The 10,950-nt window shown below is 57.8% G+C and overlaps 1 protein-coding gene across 4 annotated transcripts in view; it reads right to left on the bottom strand.

Annotated features, from left to right (window-relative positions):
- The window catches only part of NFATC1 (nuclear factor of activated T cells 1), a 100,166-nt gene that overhangs the window by 38,543 nt on the left and 50,673 nt on the right, over positions 1 to 10,950 (bottom strand). For 3 of the 4 annotated variants that reach the window (XM_034996123.1, XM_034996125.1, XM_034996124.1), the window contains exon 8: positions 7,603 to 7,735. In XM_034996123.1, the coding sequence (XP_034852014.1) occupies positions 7,603 to 7,735 (133 nt within the window). Of the gene's footprint in view, positions 1 to 3,965; positions 4,582 to 7,602; positions 7,736 to 10,950 lie in introns of those variants that run through there. The other variant, XM_034996126.1, reaches the window with a different exon arrangement.

Here is a 10,950-nt window from a genome sequence, read left to right on the forward strand (position 1 = left end):
TCAGCTCCCCATCTGGGCACCAGCCCCCAGCTCCTCCGGGATCCTATACAAGAGGAGCTAGGACCCACGGAGACTGACTGCAGACCAGTCAGAATGGGCCACACGTGCCAGGAGATGCATCGAGCATTTTCATCCGATAATCGCCAAAACTGCCTTTGAAGGGGACGAGATTCACGGTCCAAGCAGCCGCTCTGAGGGTGGGGATTCTGGGCAGAGCCCCGGGGACCGCGCCTCCCTGATAGCTGGTGGGCTCCCGGGGGACAGGATGCCCACCTGCGTGATACAGTTGTCAAGTCTTCGCCATGCACGTCCCTGTGTTTGGTGGCCCATGGCCCCCCTACCCCCTCAGCCCTCCTCAGACTGCACAGATGCCCCCAGCATCCCCCCAGACAGGCTCCTGGTGGAGTGAGCCTCTCCACCGTTTCCCCAGCAGGCCGGACTCCTGCTCTTTCACATGGGCTCAGACCCAGGCTCCCCGTCCTGCAATCTGCTCTGCTGTAAGTTCAAAATCCTCTCCCCGCGGTCGGGACGCCACGGTCTGCGTGTGCTGGTGGCCAGGGCGTCGGACTGCGGGGCACCAGGCAGCCCGGGAGGGAAAAGCGCCTCCACGTCTCCTTCCCAGGAGCCCAGCTTCTGAGCCCTGGGGGCCTCTCACCCCTGGGGCCCACAGCCTACAGCGGGGTCGGCACCATGCAGACCAGCGGTAGAAGCCTTGTCCAGAAGGTGATGCAAGAAACAGTCTCCATCCAGTGTCACAGCATCTCGCCCACGCAGGAGGAAGCCGGCCGCCTTCCCGAGCCTGGGGATGGTTCCTGAACCCCTCGCAGGCTCCTCCTGCGGCTGGTGGGGACACACAGCCCCCCTCACCTCTACATGTCAGGTTGAAGATGGGAAAGGGAAATTAAGGCACGGGTCCCCATTTTCTGGCTAAAATAGCAAGACAGTCAGACTTACTAAACAAAGTGTACATGGGTCGTGTGAGGCTCTAAGGAGGAGGAACGTCAGAGCGTCTCACCGGACAGCGCTCACCGCCGGGCGTGGACCCTGCTCCCACCGCCAACACACTCACTTGTGATACGCTTATCCCACAGCTGAGCTCACTCGAGGAGAATGTTCCAGAATGTCCATGACCACTGACCACAGCAGGCCTGCAGGCGGGTGTCCCGAGGTCATGGGAGGCCCTGTAGGCCCGCAGGCAGCTTCCGCGTGGGCCAGGGCTATGTTCTCCTTGCCCAGTACCCCTGCCTGCCTCCCGCCTGACTGTTTTGTCTTTAGAAGGGAGTCCGGGGTGACTTTAGAAGGAAGTCCCCAGGATGGACACCCCCCGGCCACCTGGGCCGACTCGACCCCTCCACACCCATGGTCAGAAATGCGACATAATCTGCTTTATTCGAAACCTGCAGGTCTCCTAGGACAGGTGAAGCTCCAGCACCCCGCACAGGAGGCTCGGGGGCGGTCTCAGCCTGGGGGCCCCGCTGTGGACCCCATGTGGCTCCCCAGATGGCACCTCCACAGCTCCTGTCAGGCGGGGTGAGAACGCTCACCGGGCAGGGCCTTGATGCATCGAGGACCACGAGCTTACACGCCTCGCAGCCCTCTTCAGGAGAAATACAGGGCGCACCATGGAACACGGTGCCCTAGAAACCATGGCCTGCACGGGACCAAGCTCGCTTGCTCATCCACAGGAGCGGGCGCCCGGGTGAGGCCTGGCCCGGGGGAGCCTGTCCGAGGGCGCCCTCCCACCCAGCTCGGGCAGGTGTGCCGTGTGGATCCCCGAGGCACAAGGCTCCCCAAAGCCTCTCCCGACAGCCTCACTACTCAGCATCTGTCCTGATTTTGTGGAGGTCATCACTTTGGGATGAAACTCTAATGCAAAGGTCTCGGAAAAGCGAGGAGGCCTGAAGCTCAAGAGAACAGGCAGACCCAGAGCTCGCTGTGAAGATGAGGCCCCTGGAATGATGGGCAGGATTCCACCCGCACACCCGGCCGCCCCTCGAGAGCTGGATGCGCGCACAGAGCTGGAGCGAGGACTGGCCTGGCCGTCGGCCCGCAGGCTGCTCTGGGCCGGCTCTTCCTGCCGGCAGCCTCGGCTCTGGGGTCTGCTGCTCGGGGAACCCGGTGCTGGCAGCCAGGCCCGACACCTCAGCGCTGGGGATACTCTTGTTTCTGGACTAAATGGCGCAAACAGAAAACAGAGAATCTACCCGTCTTTCCACCTCTTGAGGTCTGTGTGTCTTCTGTCAGCTCCCTGTCTCACGAGGGCCACGCATGTACGTGCATGTTTATGCGGCGGTGAGCAGGGACGCACGGAGCTCCACTCCTCCAGCTCGCTCACGCTGGGCCCACAGAGCCCGTCCCCACCAGGAGTGGCCCCACCATGGAGCAGCTGCCCTCCCTCCCGGCAGGTGGAGGTGGTTCCTTCCCACAGTCCGAGAGGGTTTGTGAGAGGGAGCTGCCCCACACTGAGGACTGTGTGTCCTGTCCACGAAGGTCGGGCAGGCCCCCGACAAAGCTCTGTCCCCAGAGCCATGCCCGACTGATCCTGGGGATGCCCCAGGACCCTCACCTGCTCAGCTGTCAGCAGACAGGCCCTTCTGGGAAGCCAAGGGAGAACAGACACAAAGATGTACTCTCCAAGACTCGGTCACGTGTCATGATTTATTTTCTCATTTTGAGACAGACTTTGCAACCTAACTGTGAGGCTCTACTTGGAATATTGTGTTCCTTCCCGTCTGAGCTCCTGCCCCTGCCTGCTGGTCCCAGGCACCGGGCGGCCATCGGGAATGTGAGCCCACGGAGCCACAGCTGACCGACGCTCTGCCCCCCGAGCCCGGAAGCCACCGCCCAGAGCTCTGGTTCTGCTCCACCCTCACTCAAGCCGCGGAGCTGGGGCAGCTGTGGACCGTTCCTGCTGTGGGCAGAGTCTGTCTCCAGGTCGGCACCTGGGCGCCCACAGCCCAAACGGAGACAGGATGTTCTCCTTGCAGAAGACTGCATTTAGGCACAAGCAAAAACAGCAACAGACAAGCAACAAGAAAACCCCTCTGGCTCCTGCCGTGCACCTTGCAGCGTCTTCCGGAATCACACCAAAGGTTTTCACTGCTGCCTTCAGCTGCTGCCCCGGGATGCCGGGCGGGCAGTGACTCTGTTCCGCCTCTCATTCAGCCGGAAACGTGTCCCCCATCAAACACTGGGCCAACCCCTGAGAGCGGTGAGGGAGCCCAAGTGTCCTGGGCCCCACTATGGACCAGAAGCCAAAGACGGAAGCCAACCGCGGAGCCTGTGGGCCCTCCATGCTCGGCCTCGTGGGCCTCGTCCAGGCCGATCGCTGACAATTACGCTGAAACGGGGGGCCCCTCAGACGGCGGATGGTGTGGGTAGAGGGCGAGGTGGGCATCATCCCAGGCAGCTGAGGTCAGTTTGCCTGCTGTGACCAGAAGTGGGGAAGGCGACTAGAGGGTGACACAGGGGTGGCCCCCACATGCCCCCAAGCAACAAACACTTTGATCCTCTCACTTCCAACGCCTACACTCCCAGGGGCCGCGTGGGGGCAGCGACGGTCCCTGCCTTTCTGTGGGAGGGTGGCCTCCCGGGGCATTGCCTCATGGGGTCATACCTCTGAGGACCACAGTGTGTCTCCCACCATGAGGAGAGGTGGTCCCCATCGTCATCTGCACCCACAGCTAATTTTGATGGAAAACCTAAAAGGGCACTTGACTTTACATATTTGTACATGAAAATGAATTTTACGGGTAGGGTTTAAGTGGATTTACTTCCAAGGCCTTGCACATATCAACGGCACGTTTAAGAACCTTGAAAAGAACCTGTTGTTGGAAAACACAGGATGGACCCCTGAGCCAGACGCAAGCGCACCTGCGAAGGGACCCACCACCCAGGTGAGCACGGCAGCACCTCACAAACAAGGCCTCCGAGAAGAAGGAGCATACCACAAACAGCTCAGAAACCGCCTGATGCTTTCTAACCAACCATCCCTGCCAAGCTATCGTCCACACGGCACGTGTCTTTTGACTCCGAGCTGACAATCCGGTGTCCGGGTGGGAGGCTCAGGCTGGCGCAGTACGTGGGGGACTCTCTAAGCAGTGTGCCAAGACGCGGATGCGCAGGCGCTAAGCACGCAGGTCTCTGGACCTGCTCACGCCTGGGTGGGCCTGCTGAGTGCGCGGTGAGGACAAACACCAAACTGAAAACCAGACACACGAGTTCTAATTTTTTCATTCGTTCTCTTGTTTATTTTTAAAACCACATAAGGGTTGTCTTTGCGATTCAGCCACGATGTCAGATGCCGGCCGAGGTCCCTGCTCTCGGGAGCTTACAGTCTAGTGGTGCGTGGGTGTGGTTCCAACCCCCCCACCCGCCCCAGCAGGCCAGACCCGAGACCAGCCACCCCAGGAAGCCAGGGCAGGGCCAGGGCGCTCCCAGGGGCCGGCGGTGGGGATGCCTCAGGCGCTCGGGGTGGGAGCAAATCTCAAGGACAGAAGTGTGGATGACGCTGACACCTGATGGAGGCAGACGGACTGGCCAGTGCTCGATGGACAGACTATGTCTAGGAAGGAGCATCACCTACAGACAGGGGATCCACGTGGGGTATGGTTTAGAGCATGGGTGTGAGGAGCAGAACAGAGAACAGTGTTGGGGCGGGGTCCTGGGGCAGACGGAGAAGGTGGTGACAGGGTCCCGGGGCAGATGGAGAAAGTGGTGACGGGGTCCTGGGGCAGATGGAGAAGGTGGGGATGGGGTCCTGAGGCAGACGGAGAAGGTGGTGACGGGGTCCCGGGGCAGATGGAGAACATGGGGATGGGGTCCTGGGGCAAACGGAGAACGTGGTGATGGGGTTCCGGGGCAGATGGAGAACGTGGGGACTGGGTCCCAGGGCAGATGGAGAACATGCGGATGGGGTTCCGGGGCAGACAGAGAAGGTGGTGACAGGCTCCCGGGGCAGACAGAGAAGGTGGTGATGGGGTCCCGGGACAGATAGAGAATGTGGAGACAGGGTCCCGGGGCAGACAGAGGTGGTGGTGACGGGGTCCTGGGACAGATGGAGAACGTGGGGACGGGGTCCTGGGGCAGACGGAGAACGTGGTGACGGGGTCCCGGGGCAGATGGAGAGGGTGGTGACGGGGTCCCAGGGCAGACGGAGAACGTGGTGACAGGGTCCCAGGACAGATGGAGAACGTGGGGATGGGGTCCCAGGGCAGATGGAGAACATGGGGATGGGGTCCTGGGGCAAATGGAGAACGTGGTGATGGGGTTCCAGGGCAGATGGAGAACGTGGGGACTGGGTCCCAGGGCAGATGGAGAACATGCGGATGGGGTCCCGGGGCAGACAGAGAAGGTGGTGACGGGGTCCCGGGGCAGACAGAGAAGGTGGTGACGGGGTCTTGGGACAGATGGAGAATGTGGAGACAGGGTCCCGGGGCAGACAGAGGTGGTGGTGACGGGGTCCTGGGACAGATGGAGAACATGGGGATGGGGTCCTGGGACAGATGGAGAACGTGGGGACGGGGTCCTGGGGCAGACGGAGAACGTGGTGACAGGGTCCCGGGGCAGATGGAGAGGGTGGTGACGGGGTCCCAGGGCAGACGGAGAACGTGGTGACAGGGTCCCGGGACAGATGGAGAACGTGGGGACGGGGTCCCGGGGCAGATGGAGAACATGGTGACAGGGTCCCCGGGCAGATGGAGAACATGGGGACGGGGTCCCAGGGCAGATGGAGAATATGCGGACGGGGTCCCGGGGCAGACGGAGAAGGTGGTGACGGGGTCCCGGGGCAGACGGAGAGGTTGGTACTGGGGTCCCAGGGCAGATGGAGAGGGTGGTGACAGGGTCCCAGGGCAGATGGAGAACGTGGTGACTGGGTGCCAGGGCAGACGGAGAGGGTGGGGACGGGGTCCTAGGGCAGACAGAGAGGGTGGGGACGGGGTCCTAGGGCAGAGGGCAGTCAGGCCCCTGTGGGGTGACGCTGCAGCATGTGATTCCCACTGCAGGGCAGGGAGACAGGATGGCGCATGCACAGCCCTCAGCACCCCTGTATCTTAGCAACATGTTCTTGGGGCTCAGTGTCCCCTCCTGTAGGAGGTGCAGGTCACAGGCCCTCTCCCGCCAACACGGGAGAGTGTGTGTTACCGCTCGGTGCAGGGACTGCAGAAACATTAATGTGAGAGATATTTTCTAAACTGCTTTAAAAAGCAATTTTTCTTACAAAGCCTGGTTTTCTTTAAAACATTCAATTTTTGGTCAACCATGTTTGAAGTTTAATTAGGACAAAATCATTACATTTTCAAAAAATGACTAAATATTTTCTCTGGTAAGATATATTGCCCCTCATTCCACGAGCAGATGGGATGGAGCACGTTGCAGAGCACGCACGCCCAGGAGGGTCACAGACACGAGGACACCCGACCCCGGTGGGAGCAGCTCACATGCACACAGTCCTTTTCTGCAGTCCTAGCTTGCGTCCCCTCTCTTGAGGTGGTGACTTTACAAGACCGCATTACTCCAATCTTCAAAGGCACAGCTAACATTTGCCCAGAAAACAGTTAATTCTGATATCAACGCAGATATTCTAGGCCTTCCTACGATCTAGTCTATTTTGTAAATGACACCTTACGGTTAAAGAGAACTAAACCCTCAGAGAATCTTGATTTTACCAAGAAAGCAACGTGGCTGGTTTTGCAATAGTTTTTAGTGTAAAACTAATTTCCCTCTTAAATTATATGAATCTCCTAAGTTTTTAGAATAGCTACTGTACAAAAAGATTATTGGCAGAGCTGAGCTGACACAAAACACAACTGAACCTGGGATGACAAGCGATCCCGTGCTCTCTGAGCGCATGCCCCGGCCCGCGAGGCAGAATGCCAGGCGATACTCTGAGGACAACGCAGAGCACATTTATTTTCTACTAGTTCTGGGGGTAAAAAAAAAAACACCTTAAGAAGCAGAAAAGGCAAACTGATTTCCCTAAGTCCTAAGCATTTATCCTCAAAGTGTATAAACAGTCTCAGCGAGGACAGTATTTAGTTGAGTAAAAGGTGCTCGGGCCTGAAAGCCTCACGGTCACAGGGAGATGCGATTATTCACGGAAAAATGGGAGGTGGGGCATTAGCAGGAGCACAGAAATCGTTAATGTTAGTTAATGACCACATCAAGCACTAGCCTTTAGGCTCAATAGCATAGATTTATTTCTAAAGGCACCTGCAAAATAATTGTAACTATTTGCTTTTCCACCTTAAACAGCTATAGAATTTAAACACACACCTAGACCACCTCAGCTTTTGAGCACAGAAGGGCTGTACTTTTTCTCCCCCGGGCTGTTCTATATTTGCAAGCAGCCAGCAAAACGGTCAGTAATTACCCCAATATGCAGCCCCCATCCACAGCAGTAGTAAAGGGAAAAAACGGAAAGCTTCACTTCTTTTTTTAAGAACTGAGGACACGGTCTTGCTAACAGGATGATAACGCAGCTGAAACCTACAAGGCAACCACACTGTTCCATGGCGACAGCATCTCGGCATTCCTGTGTCTTTTAGAAAAAGTGCCCCCTTGGTTCATTTTCAGCGCTTAAGGTTAGAAAGAGAGCGTTACCGTTCGCAGGAAGGTAGGTGAAGTGCTGGTACTGACTTCTCTTTCTCTTCCCGTTGCAGACATAGAAGCTGACTTGCACGGGGCTGGTTATTCTCTGGTTGCGGAAAGGCGGGATCTCGACCACCAGCGAGTTCTGGTGAGAAACGGCAGAGAGGAGGGAGAGGGTGAGAGGCTCAGACACGACGCGCCCGCGCGGCCCCGCCAGAGCTCCCCAGTGGCGAGCAGCTCCCCGGTGGCTGTCCCAGCCGCTTAGGAGAAGCTGCCCACAGACAGCCTGCCTGTGACGTGGGCGCACATGTGTGCAGACTGAACCTGCCAGGCCCACGTGGGCAGCCTGAGCACCCGGAGCTGACGGGTGGTGTGCGCTGGGGGGTGGGGGCAGCAGGCTGGCTGGGGGCTTCCCCTCAGATGCCACCGACTCATCCCCGAGCAAAGCCTCTGGTGCTCATCTGAGGGCAGAATGGCCACGCGGCAGAAGAGGTCCTCGAAAGACCCCCATGTGTCTGTCTGCCCAAACCAAAAGGGCCAGTGACCTCTGGAAACTAAAACAGTCCCACATTGGGCTCACAGATGGAGCGGTGAGCACCTGTTCAGGTAACGCGGTGAAGACCCAGGGGAGGTGCTTCCTGGAGACGTGTCTCAGGGACCGGTTCTGTGATGAAGGCCCAACGCCCACCACGGCCTCCCAGATTCTCTCAAACGGAAGGTGGGTGAGCGAAACATGAGCAGACTGGGAGAGGGGTGGACAGTTAGAAAACGGTACAAACGGGGACAGGAGGGCTTATGGTGGGTGCTGTTAACCTCACAGTCTAAAGCACAGATTGGCAGTCTTGTCACAAAAACTATCCTCCTTCGAGTACAGGTCTGAAGTAAGTCAGGTGGGACGCACGGCATTATGGGAGACACAGGCTGGTGGTCAGGCCGCCTGGGTCCCAGCCAATGTCGGTGTTCGCGGGCGTACCACTCTATGCCCGATGCCAGGGGCCAAAGTCAGGGGACAGGTCCCCACAGGTGCCCACGCTGTGCTCGATTTCGCACTGAGGGACAGGATTTAACATCCAAAATGTTTCTTCAATTTTTTTTTGTCCAATGATTTAACAAGTAGAGAAAACAAGAAAAATCCATTGTATCAGGTTTTTGTCAAAGAAATTGTAGCTTATTACCCAGTTTAATAGCAAAATGGATTGAATCATGTTAGTAATGGAATCCTAAGAATGTTAAAACGAAACTGAAGAGAACTTTAGGCCCAACCTTGTCCTTTTATAGACAAAGAAACTGAGGCTCAGAAGCCTGCTGCTGAGGGTGCGCACGGACAGCAGGGCCCCTCTGGGCTCCATCCCCTGGGGCCATGCTTGCTCCAAAGCGGTTTTAGTGCTTCAGTGACCGTGTCCCATCTGGAAGAGGCAACGAGCCGCATCTTCTTCTGCCTGAGCATCTCGTCCCCTTAGCAAGAATAACCCTGCAGACATGGAGCTGATGGGGCAAAGGGCGGGTCCCACGGGGCGGGGGGGGGGGCATGCATGGCCAGGGCCAGGCTCCGGGTCGCTCTGCGTCTCTGCCTCACCATCGGCACGGGGAGCATGAAGGGCAGAGAGACTACGTCTGAGGACTCGACTACACGGAGAGGACCCTGCAGGGGATGCTGGCCCTCCCCGACGGCGAGCCACTGTGGAACCAGAAGAAGTGAAGCCACAGAAGAAGTGAAGCGAAGACACAGAGAGGAGGAGGTCCTGCTTAAACAGAGGCTCAAAATAAAATGAGCCACAAGGAGCCGTCAACAGGAGAGTCCGCAGAAGTGTGTGCGAGGCGTCGCACGGGCGGAAACAGGTGTTCCGGGCAGGCCAGTGCGGCCCTCGGACCGGGTTCGACTTTGTGGTTTGCTTTCCATGAATCCGAGGTGACTGGGGCCCTATTCTGATGCGGGCACAGGCTGATATGCTTCAGCTTTCCAAATAGATACGCTGGGCTGTGCGTGTGTGGAGATGCAGGAAAGAAACTCAGCAACAGGACATCTGTCATCACAGGGAAAGCAGGGAGTACAAACGGCACTCGACGCGTCCACGCAACTTGCTTAAGAACTCCCGTCTACACTGCTCACAACAGCCCAAGCCACGTCTACAGTACGATCCTGCTTTGTTTACGAGGCGCCTGGGACACAATGAGCACCCGCACACACATGTGCACACCCCCACGCACACGCACACACACCAGGGAAAGCCCGGCAGGACCAAACGTTAGCGGGGGTAAAATTACACAAGGTGCCTGCTTTCTTTTTTATACTTTGTTATATTTTCCAAATTTCCACAATGAATACCATACTCCTTTATGATTAGGAATAACACTTAAAAGTAAACCTCGATTAAGAGATAAGAAGGATGAATAGTGCATCTAAAGTACATCCTCATTCACACATACCATTATGTTTCTTTTAAAACCCCCAATTGTTAACTGTTAAGCTTCCGTTAAACTACACAACTATTCAAAGTAAAGGAGAAAAATCAATGCTGAGCCTGCAAACTGGGCAGGAGTTGTCTCAATACGGAAAGCCGCCGGATTTCTGCAGCCTCTTCCCTGCTTGGGGGAGACGGGTGGGCCCCTCGTGGGCCGGGGCGCACGCAGGAGGCTGCTGGAGGCGGCCTGCAGCTGTCTGTCCTACTGCCAGGTGTCTGTTTACGACAAACCCGTGAGCCGGCTGCACCTGGTGCGCCGGCTGAGCCAGGAGCGAGCGCCCCATCTGGGGGCCGTGCTGCCCAGAGCCCCTGGCGCCTCCCTGGGGCTTCTCGGGCAGGCGGGAAGCGGGACGGAACCCGAAGAAGCTCGTGTGTGTGCGTGTGAGGTCCCGAGCGCGGGAGGTGGCCTGGACATCACGGGAGGGGAGCAAGCTCCAGAGCACAGGCTTCCCCCTGAGGCCAGGGAGGGATCTTTTCCATCTGACTCCCGCTGGATTAGAGCTTTGGGAAAGGAAGCTGAAGTCCCAAGTAGAGATGCTTCATCCTGATAGAGCCACCTGGGAGGACCCGGGCAGCCCCGGGCCTGCCGTGAGTGAGCAGCCGTCAGAGAGCTACCTTCATGGTGGCCGGGGGTCCCCCTTGTGACTCAGAGTCCCACCAGCCGCAGGGCAGAGATACCTACCTAACGGCGTCAGAAACCCCTCCCTGTGCACCCCGCTGCAACACCCCAGGGCCCCCGGGAGCCCTGAGAAAACAGTATGTTCCTGCCCTGAGTACTATTTCTGAGTAAGCCAACTTCCCATTTCCCTGCACTGTCAGAATGGCCGCACATGCCCGTCCACAGTCAGTGGGCTGAGCTAGGGGCCACACACGCCTGTCCGTGGTCAGCAGGGTTAGC

The sequence above is a fragment of the Mirounga leonina genome, unplaced genomic scaffold (assembly GCF_011800145.1).
Source record: "Mirounga leonina isolate KUSES-001 unplaced genomic scaffold, KU_Mleo_1.0 Mir_93, whole genome shotgun sequence".
In the NCBI taxonomy this organism is placed as follows: domain Eukaryota; kingdom Metazoa; phylum Chordata; class Mammalia; order Carnivora; family Phocidae; genus Mirounga; species Mirounga leonina.